Source organism: Lytechinus variegatus, chromosome 8, assembly GCF_018143015.1.
Source record: "Lytechinus variegatus isolate NC3 chromosome 8, Lvar_3.0, whole genome shotgun sequence".
NCBI lineage: Eukaryota > Metazoa > Echinodermata > Echinoidea > Temnopleuroida > Toxopneustidae > Lytechinus > Lytechinus variegatus.
The window spans coordinates 20,107,159-20,118,229 of record NC_054747.1 but is presented as its reverse complement, the minus strand read 5'-3'; the positions used below and the strand labels follow the sequence as shown (position 1 = coordinate 20,118,229).

The 11,071-nt window shown below is 37.5% G+C and overlaps 1 protein-coding gene across 1 annotated transcript; it reads left to right on the top strand.

Annotated features, from left to right (window-relative positions):
* The first annotated feature begins 2,496 nt into the window (after positions 1 to 2,496).
* Positions 2,497 to 9,781, top strand: LOC121420749 (cytochrome P450 2J6-like). Its single transcript, XM_041615394.1, has 7 exons — positions 2,497 to 2,750; positions 3,172 to 3,365; positions 4,540 to 4,796; positions 5,206 to 5,442; positions 7,214 to 7,447; positions 8,301 to 8,526; positions 9,555 to 9,781. The coding sequence occupies exons 1-7, from the start codon at positions 2,587 to 2,589 to the stop codon at positions 9,743 to 9,745; spliced, it is 1,503 nt and encodes a 500-aa protein (XP_041471328.1). The 5' UTR covers positions 2,497 to 2,586; the 3' UTR covers positions 9,746 to 9,781.
* Positions 9,782 to 11,071: the final 1,290 nt, after the last annotated feature.

The window sequence follows — 11,071 nt, the reverse complement described above, 5'->3', positions numbered from 1 at the left end:
TTATACTGTTTTTAAACTGTTTTTCATAATGTTTAAATAACAGGGAACCGGGTCTGGAGAAAAGACTACGCTTGATTCTCAATTTACTAGTGCATATATTCACAATATACACCGTATAAGTTGAAACAACAACAAAGACATTAATTCCACCAGTTTTAATTAACTGGGTCTGGAGAAAAGACTAAGCTCGATTTCCATTTTTTCCACAGGAAGATCATTATTTTTGAAATAACTGGGTCAGGAAAAAGACTTTGGACTTATTGAAATTCTTGAAACAACCGGGTCTGGAAAAAAAAGACTTTGGACTTTTATCATATTTTTTTAAACAACCGGGTTTGGAAAAAAGACTTTGGATTTATATTATAATTTTTGAAACAACCGGGTCTGGAAGAAAGACTTTGGACTTGAACTTTGATGTTTTATTAACCCGGTCTGAAAAAAGACTTTGCACTTTTGTGCTATATGAACGCATTACTATAGGATTTTAGCTTAGAACGGATTCGCCAAAAATCCCTTCAAATTTATTACATTTGTGGGTAAAGTCATTATTACATTTGTGGGCGATCCAAAATTATTACATTTGTGGGTAAAGTGTTATTACATTTGTGGGCGTTATTACATTTGTGGGTAAAGTGTTATTACATTTGTGGGCGTTATTACATTTGTGGGCGTTATTACATTTGTGGGTGCAACAGGGGGGGGGGAGGTTGCACCCACCTCCTTCTACCGACGGCCCTTATGCTGATGGTGAAATCCATATTTTGTAGGCTTATGCATATACACAAGCACATTCATCTGCCTAAACATGCCCATTCTAATCAATCTTGGAACATTATTATGAAACAATCATATATTTAAATTCTGGACATGCTGACACCCCCTTCGCCCATAAAGCCATGATTGTCCTTTGTTTTGGTAAAGAGGCAGTTCGTATTGCAAAAGCTTCCAAAGTTCATTATTGATCGAGATTAAGAACACAACACATTAAAATAAACAAATATAAAACACTCATACGTGTACAACATGAAACATTAAATCAAGTCTCGAATCGGGATCAAAGTTCACCAAGAATTGAACGTCAACATTGCACACATTTCGATGAATAAGCAGACATGAAAATGCCATTAGATCAATCAAGGAGTAGATGGTCTGTGTTCGAATGGGTCAAGAAGACCTTGAAAGAGCGAACGTAAGACAAGAATCAACAGAATAAAAGAAAAGACAGCTTCAAAGAAATGTGACATTTTTTCTGACTCATTCTGTAGATTACATGTCACCTTCTATCTCCCGAAAAGACACCCATAATGTTCGTACAATGATAGAATCATCAGTTAGCTATATCGCACCTTGGGCAAAGTAATATATTTACATCAACGTTAAATGTTAACGTTTATGTAATATATTTACATAAACGTTAACATTACATTCAGATACTGTAATGTAACCTTTAGCTCCAATACCACAATCGCGGCTTGATCACGTGGATTGGTAAACCTTCCCCCTCAACATGAGTCTTATTACATCAACTTATGATTTGCAGAGGCGGCACCAAGGGGGGGGGGGCGGCTCTGGCACATTTCCCCCCCCCCTGAAATTTGGAAAACCAAATTTTATTGTAACCATCATAATCAAGCTGTAAAGTGCTGCCAAACAGTATTTTCACTCATCAAATTTTGAAAATATTTTATTCTATTCAGTGTTATCTCGAAACAATATTGGTCACCAACATAAATCTTTCAGATCATTATTCAAAATGCAAAATTGTGCACGTGCTTCACGCACGCATTGGATGATGATTATATGATTTGCTAAAAAGGATATCATGGCGCTTAAAATACACCGGTCAAGTCATATGCGCAAATTATTCTTCTCGGTATTCATGTTTTCATTATTCGCTTTAGTGAGATAAACTGCACGTTTATAATTACAGAAAGTGCAAAAAAAAAAATGCTCGTACTACGCGCGCGCATTACATGTTTAGCATAACTCATCTTTTTCATGGTTACAGAAAGTGCTTAGAACGTCAAGTTATTATCTCAGGATATTAAAATTACTCAGCTCGCGCTTAACGAGATATAGTTTTCACGATTCACTGCCAACAGTCCTTAACAGGATCATTTTCAAGTTAGAAGAGTCAATATTCATTGTTCATCGAGTTTCGTATTCGATTTCATGAAGCACGCAAAAAAAAAATCCTGTCCGCCTTTGCCCCCATGCACCCCTAGCTTGAAAATCCCGGTACCACCACGGGGGGGGGGGGGACAAATGTTTCGAAGTAAAAAAAATGTCAAGCAAAAAAAAGGTCTTCACTTTCTCAAAGGGGACACACGTCTGTTTTCATGGCATTTTTGTTTCACAATTTTTTTTATTTTGCTTCCCAAAGGAGGGGGGGGGGGGGGGGGGCGAGGCACGTACGTGCCCCACTTGGATCCGCGCCAGCGCCACTGATGATTGATACACTACACGGTGCCATCCCGTTAATTCAAACTCGTCTTAAACATAGTGTATACAACTGAACTGTTCTTTTTTTACTCCTCACTGTCATCAGTGTAAACCAGTCGCAGCAGTGATTGTCTTCTATGACGAATGAATATGGCGCTCTTGCTGTTCGGTAGTTCGTATTGGCTGCTGACGTTTGCAATTGCTCTGATGACTGCATGGTACATGAAACGGTTTATCAGTCGTCCTCGAAACCTTCCTCCTGGGCCAACAGGTCTGCCTTTCCTTGGTGTTGCTTTTACAATCTTCAGGTGAGAATTTAAATGCGAGTTTTGCCGCGACATGTTTTGGTCGAAACCAGTCTTTGTAAAGCGACTTTCACAAGCGTTTGCATGATTGTTTGTGACCATCTGGGTACGATATAGTCCGAGTGCAATGACTAACGGTCGCACATGAACGCAGTTCCATTTTTGAAAGCCCCATCAAGACACGTCTTTACATTTAATAATTTTGAATTCATGTACAGTCGATGAATTTCAAATCTTTTGTGAATAAAGTCGGCAATACATGAAGAGTAAAATAGAGATGTGTTCGGTCCCTACGTATACATAAAAAAGCCATAGCTGTCGCCGTGCGATACATATTTAATGAATCGTCTTTCGCTGTTCTGTAAAGTAAAATAAACTCAGGCCAGAGCTTTCATTTCACTTGGAATAAATATTTATTTTCTAGATCTGACCCTCTCGCACTATTCTCATCATGGGCTCATCAGTATGGTGATATTTTTTCATTCAATGTCGGCCCGTCTGTGTTAATTATTTTGAACTCCTATGATGTCGTCAAAGAAGCCTTCAAGCATCCAGACCTTCAGAATCGACATCGAAGCCAATTGATGAAAGAGATATCAGGAGGAGAGGGCAACAATGGTAAACAATGATTTTTTTTCCAGTAGGAAATAATGTCTACATCTATATATATATGGGGGGGGGGGGTTGTGTCTGTGCGTGTGTGTATACATATAATAGATGTTATATCATTAATATATTAATACAGTGCGTTTAAGAAAAAGAAAGGTAACCGAACTTTAGTGATGATTTATCATAATTTAATCATAAATAAAATAGACAAATGACCTACCAACGTAAAGCTTAAAATCTCTTCTTTCATCCGATACTACTTAGATTATTCCCATTCACGCATGAGTGAGCAAAAATAATTAAAAAAAGGATGCCAAAAACTCATTTGGCGGGGTATCTAATTTTTTTTTGAAAGTCACATGACTAAAAAGTTCAATATCTGCTCCTTTACTTGATACCTTAACCACAAAACATGGTCAAGAAGTAAAAAAGTTTTGATCCCTCGAAACAATGCTTGTATTTCCACAATTTCATTAAATAAACGTCTTTTCACCAGTTTCCCACAGAAGCTATCGCACGGTAACAAAAGAGTTAATACATGGCTGATCGTCAACAAAACGGAGCGTCGAGTGAGTTTGAACGCTAGCCTGTAAAACCTCTTCATTTTATGAAATTATTGAAATTCAAGCCTTATTTCAAATAACCAGAACTTTGTTATTCCTTGATCATTTTCTGTAATTGAAGTATCAAATTAAAGAGCAGATATTGAACTTTATAAAAATTTGGTTTTCTCTTTAAAACCCAGATACGGCCCGCCAAGTGACTTTTTGGAATCCCCTTTTCAAATTGTTTTTGCTCACTCATGCGTGAATGAGAAATAATTTAAGTACTTCTAGATGAAAAAGGAGATTCTAAGCTTTAAAATGGTAGGTCATTTGTCTATTGTATTTGTGATCAAGTTATGATAAATCATCGATAAATCTCGGTTTCGTTTTTTGTGGGACGCACTGTATATGTATCATGGGTGTTTACAGTGTCGACATGTGCGTGACAAATACCAACTATCAGTGCATGTTCGCTGTTCTGGCGAAAAAAAGGCAATAGGTCTGGCAATGTATGCGATTTCATTACAAGTGTCTTGCACTCCACTAGCTATATACGCTAGGAACACATAGCAAACTATTATGACGTACATGTAATGACGTAGCGGTCCAATCACGCATGGGCTAATGTTCTGTTACAGGTATACTGATGTCCGATGGAGGACGCTGGAAGGAGCATCGGAACTTCGTGCATTCCGTCTTCCGAAATCTCGGCGTGGGCAAGAAGAGTTATGAAGAGATTGTTACAAAAGAAATGAAGCAACTTACTGATGCCATCGAGGAAAAAAGAGGAACACCGTTCGACCCGAACATCTTGTTTGGTCAAGCGGTGGGCAATATCATCTGCTCTATCGTTTTCGGGACACAGTACAAATACAGCGACAAGGATTTCAAGCGCGTAAGTCGCATTGTCTATATTTATGCTTCTACAGTGTATTAAGACCGACCTCACACCCCGATCAATCTCGTATGTACTTATTCATGGCCTTGAGAGCGGGGTTGTTGCATGTGTTATTCCTCGTATAGCATTCCCTAGAAATTTGATAAGTATGCTAAAAAGAAAATTCACCAGAATTTCCTTCTTTTTCCAGTGAAAACTTTTTATTTTCTAAATTATGTTGATCGATATGACCTCCATTTCAAATTCAGAACAGCATACTATGTCATTTTTTTCTTTTTTATGCCAAGTTCCTTTAGACGATATCATGCCGAACCATGAAATTTGTAATATCTTAGCATTATGTTTCACTCTTAACGGGTTCGTATACCGTACGTATTCGTATTTTTTTTTGGTCTTCAAATTATAGATATTGGAGCTTGTAAAGAAAAACTTGGAATTATTTGGGGCTGCCGGATGGGTTATCCTCTTCCCGTTCCCAGGTATATCAAAGATCCCTTTCGGTAAGGTCAGAGACATCGTGTCCAACACAAAGGAGCTAAACAAGTTTGTCTGGAAAATGATCGAATCTCATGAAGCGAACTTTGACCCCGATCAGCAGAAGGATTTGATCGATCAGTACCTGAATAGGATGGAACAAGCAAAGGTTGGTCGATCATTCATGTTGCAGCCACATTCCCCCCCCCCTACGATGACCATAAGGCTGTTTTTACTCGCCGCGGCGAATCAAAAAGAGCTGCTTATTCATTTTTATTCAAACGGCTGTCTTGATTCACCAATAGGAAGTTTTCGATTTGCACGTCGAATAGTGGACTGCGACGAAAGTATATCATGATATTTTGCTTTGTGTTGATGGTATACAAAGTCAGTCAAGAACATGATTAGAAGACACTGAGCATGTGAAAGCCATTTCTGACACGTCAACTTCATGATGACGACCGTGGATTTCGCTCAGATCACGCTCGTTCGAAATGTAGTAAACGAGCAATCAATTCCTTGCCCATTGATTGAAGCCACGTGGTGATTTACTCCAGCGGTTCTGTATACCGTAAACACAAAGCAGACTATTATGACGCACTTTCGTCGCAGTCCACTAGTCGACGTGCAAATCGAAAACTCGCTAATGTTTGACAGAGACATCTTGGTTGCTCTTTGTCAGAAATAACACTTGAAAATTTATTGGTCTAAAAGAGCGTTCTGCGTCCCGGTGCGAATACATATTAATGAGTACACCGAAATAAACTGCTAAAAGAAGGAAAAGGTCAATAATCGTGTAACAATCGAGTAGGTAGTTTGGTAAATGAGCTTTAACAAAAATGAAAAAACAATAAACAAAGAATTAAAAAAAATGTTCGGATTGCATTTACTAATGTTCGTTGAAGATGTACACAAACATATCTAAATAAACAGTCGCTTGATGAAGACTCGGGCACTCCCCTACCAAGATCTCGAGAGACAAGATTGCCAGCTAGTTCTAAGACTAAAGGAATGAACCCAAAGAATATTATTCCTTTCTGATTTATACTCGAAGGGGGAGATGTTCATCTATGGAAACTCTTCATGCACAGACAATTAAATGAACAATAGCAAAGGACATGTCTGGTATACATAGGTTACAAAGAGTAATAAACAAAGGGACTAAACGAATCAATGAATAAACTATTGAATGCCAATTAAAGTTGGTGTTTTCATGGATTTAATGAAAAAAGTTGATTTGAATCAATAGAGAAAAATCAGACAAGCACAATGCTGAAAATTTCATCAAAATCGGATGTAAAATAAGAAAGTTATGCCATTTCAAAGTTTCGCTTGTATTTAACAAAATAGTTATGTGAACGAGCCAGTTGCATCCTAATGAGAGAGTCGATGATGTCACTCACTATTTCTTTTGTTTTTTATTGTTTGAATTATACAATATTTCAATTTTTACGAATTTGACGATTAGGACCTCCTTGCCTGAAGCACAAAATGTTAAAAAAATGGAATTCCACGTGTTCAGGGAGGAATTAAACTTCATTTCACATGACACAATGACAAGAAAATAAAAATATTTCATATTTCAAATAATAAAATACAAAAGAAATAGTGAGTGAGTGATGTCATCAGTTCCCTCATTTGCATACCGACCGAGATGTGCATATAACTGTCATGTGAAATGAAGCGAAACTTTAAAATGCCATAACTTTCTTATTTTACATCCGATTTTGATGAAATTTTCAGTGTTATGTTTGTTGAATATTTCTCTTTTTATTCAAATCAAGTTTTTGTTGGGCTGGACTTGTCCTTCAACTAAAGGTTTACATCACTTTCATACTTAATGTATCCATGGTCTAGTGATGTATACCTTAAACAATTTGTACATCGGATTGAATATTGTACTCTAGACTTACAATCGCTTTATAACTTTTTCAATCCAGGGAACAGATACATCATTTACTCTACGTAACCTAGAAGCTGTAATCAAAGACCTATTTTTCGCTGGAACAGATACCACAACAAACACGCTAAATTGGTGTATCCTTTTCATGATGGTTCACCCCGATATCCAGTCACGTGTCCAGGACGAAATTGATCACGTGATTGGCAGAAACCGCCTCCCGAAGCTCGACGATCGTCAGAATCTCCCTTACACGAACGCTGTGTTAATGGAGGTGAGTTTAGGAAACAAGAAGGGAAGGTCGGGAGGGTAAATTGCCAATTCGTCTACTGTTAACTCGTCCACTCATCACATGGTCTACATTCATTTAGCCTAAGGCCATTCCGTCCATCAACATTTCGTATAACACTCATTTGGACCATTAACCATTTGGTCCAACCATCACTTCGTCTAATTACCATTTCGTCTATAACCAGTTGGTCTAATATCTATTTTATTTTCATTTATTTTGCCCAGTTTAACACTTAGTCCAATTATACCAAAGTTATAAGGACTAAATGGCTATTGAACCAACTGCTCGGATTGGCACTAGACTAAATAAAAGTAGACCATGTGGTGAATGGAAGAACTGATGGTATACTAAATGACAGAAGACGAGTCGGCAATTGAATAGATTGGCATTAGACAAACTGGAAATAAATCATCAGGAGGGGAGGCGTTGCCAATAAATACTAAACTAAAGGATTTAACCTGATCAACACAATCGATTTCTCTTCCGCGTTTTGACTAATTGCACTTCTTTCCGTCTTTTTAAAGTAAATTTTCAAACAAAACATTACCCTTTTTAATGTATTAATTTGATTTAGCCTCGGGCGTTTTACCTAATTTAAATTATGATAACCGACTGGACTGATTAAAACCATGACAGCGGGATTTTTAAAATCTTCAATTAATAATCAGTTTGTATCATTTATTTATGGTTGTTTTTTAAATTAATTTATTCATTTCTGTCTTTGTTTATGTAGCTTATTTCTACTCTTCTTTTTGTCCATTTTGGGTAGAGGGGAGTCAATAACTAAACAAATGCATCCTTCTTCTTTTATCATCGACATGTGTTTTTTTAATAGATTCAAAGGAAGGCTGCTGTACTTGCACTCGGCGTTCCCCACGTAGCAGCTGCTGACACACAGGTGGCGGGCTTCACAATTCCTAAGGGCGCCACCATTGTTTCAAATCTGTACAATGTTCTCAATCGAGAGGACCTGTGGGAAAACGATGATTTTCGACCTGAAAGATTTCTAACTAAAGATGGGGAGTTCGTAAAACGGGATGAGTTGATATTTTTCAGCAGTGGTAAGAGCTTATCAAATAAATGCTGTTAAATTAAGTACCAAACTTTCCGTGATATGGGAACGAAAAATAAATTCAAACCGGCAGTTTTCAGGTACCTCTGAATTGCTGAATTTATGAAAAATACAAGAAATTATCGCAAAATTCAATAAGAAAAGCGTGCATTACATGCCTACCAATTCTGTTCGCTATATGTTGCATGCGTTTTATTTGCTTCATCATTGTTGGTACACGGAATCCGCTTTTCTAAAAGGCTCAAAAATTGATTCATTGTCGTTACGTTATGTCACGTGTCATATAATTATACACATATGTACATTATACATAGGTTATATTACAATGGTGCCTAAACGTGACGAACATTTTCTTTGATAATATTTAATGATGTAAAACCCTTTCTTTACATGAATAATAAGAACATTTTATGATTGCCATTGCCAATTAAGACATAATGTACAAGACACAGTAAAATATTACATGTTGGTGAAATATATTTCATTAAAATTACAAAATAATGTATGGAAAATGTTTCCGAACGTTTATAAACATGTTTTGAAAACATGTGCTAGCTGGAATTTGTTAGAAATATTTCATTTATTCGTTTAAACCCTACCAATATTTCCATGTGATCGAATAGCGAAAACATTACATGTGTCCGTAGAAAGTACACCAATGATACCAGCTTATTTTGACAGTATGTATTTCTTTTAGTTCATTTCATGCTATGCGATCCGTTTTCGTTTATTGTTTCATTAATCTGTGTCCATTTAAAATTCCATAATTGTAAATACTTAGACAAACCATTCTGTGATTATTTTTTTTCTTACCTTCTACTTCAAATATGCTGCTAAACCCGATGTACAAAAATGTATAAGTATCATGAATTCTTGTAATAATGTTTGCTTATTGGTTTTGAATGATCATATATCTGATTCCAGATAAATTTTGAAATGCATCTATTAAAGAAAAACATGAAAGTATGTCTTGGGTACTATAAATAACCCCTTACTTCACAAAATACTTTCTTTCAGGTCGTCGGATGTGTCTAGGTGAACGGCTAGCCAAGATGGAGACATTTCTTGGTTTCACAAGTCTCCTGCAAAAATTCACCTTCGGGAAACCAGACAACTCACCACCGCTCTCTCCTGCCGGAGCACTGGGAAGCACAAGGAACACCGTATCGTACCTCACCTGCGCCATCCCAAGACAGCAAATGGTATAGGCCGTAGCATTATCCCGGGGGCCACTTCCATTCACGCGTGGATACCATGCGCGACCATGGGGTCTCGAAAAGCACCCTAAACACGTAATTTCCATATTCTGAAAATGCACCCCTTAACAAGTATTGACGTGTGAAACCCTACCCTTAACAAGTATTGGAAACAAAACGATACTCTTGGCAAATATTTCCTGAAATGAACCCCTAAACAAGTAAAGGAATGTTTTATTGTTACGGGTCCTTTGGTTGTCGGCTTTACCTTATTTGGTTTAGTACGACCCCACCTTCTCGCGCAAATAGGACTCTAAACACGTAGTGTTGGGGCAAAAAGGACATCCTTTATAAAACATTTTAATTTTGTTTTATCATTCCCGCAAATTCGACCCTAAACACGTAATTTTACAAGCGAAATGGATACCCTTTTTTCATTATTTTTGTGTTTTTGACACCCTTTTCACGTTACGTACGTAACGTGCCCTATCGTGAAAAGGACATCATTTTTACGTGTTTTTTTGGTATGGTATCCACTCGTCAATGTAAGTGCCCCCCCCCCCCGGGGAGCATTATCTGATAATGTTCCAGCAAACGCACACATACATGTACCCTCATAAGCACGCCCACACAAACACACATCTACCAACACAAACTAAAACAAATTACAAAAATATTGTCGATGGGGGACAAGTTTATCTTTAAAGGCAAAAGTGAGGACATGTTTTAAAAGTGGCAATTCAACCACTAGGCTCCTTTGTTGGCCGCTGTATACACAGATCGTGTCATAATGGTTAGTTTTGGTCCCGGGGGGGGGGGGCCACTTCCATTCACGAGTGGATACCATGCGCGACCATGGGGTCTCGAAAAGCACCCTAAACACGTAATTTCCATATTCTGAAAATGCACCCCTTAACAAGTATTATATTGGCGTGTGAATCTCTACCCTTAACAAGTATTGGAAACAAAACGATACTCTTATAGTACTCTTGGCAAATATTCCCTGAAATGAGCCCCTAAACAAGTACAGGAATGTTTTATTGTTACGGGTCCTTTGGTTGTCGGCTTTACCTTATTTGGTTTAGTACGACCCTACCTTGCACTCCTCGTGCAAATCGGACTCTAAACACGTAGTGTTGGGGCAAAAAGGACATCCTTTATAAAACATTTTAATTTTGTTTTATCATCCACGCAAATTCAACCCTAAACACGTAATTTTACTAGCGAAATAGATACCCTTTTTTCATTATTTTGTGTTTTTGACACCCTTTTCACGTTACGTACGTAACGTGCCCGATCGTGAAAAGGACATCCTTTTTACGTGTTTTTTTGGTCGCG

What these genes read in the sequence shown, in the direction of transcription:
- LOC121420749 (XM_041615394.1), top strand. Translation starts at nt 2,587, where the DNA reads ATGAATATGGCGCTCTTGCTGTTCGGTAGTTCGTATTGGCTGCTGACG. An exon ending in GCGACAAGGATTTCAAGCGC is followed by an intron (nt 4,797 to 5,205) that starts GTAAGTCGCATT and finishes TTCAAATTATAG; the next exon opens with ATATTGGAGCTTGTAAAGAA. An exon ending in CGAACGCTGTGTTAATGGAG is followed by an intron (nt 7,448 to 8,300) that starts GTGAGTTTAGGA and finishes TTTTTTTAATAG; the next exon opens with ATTCAAAGGAAGGCTGCTGT.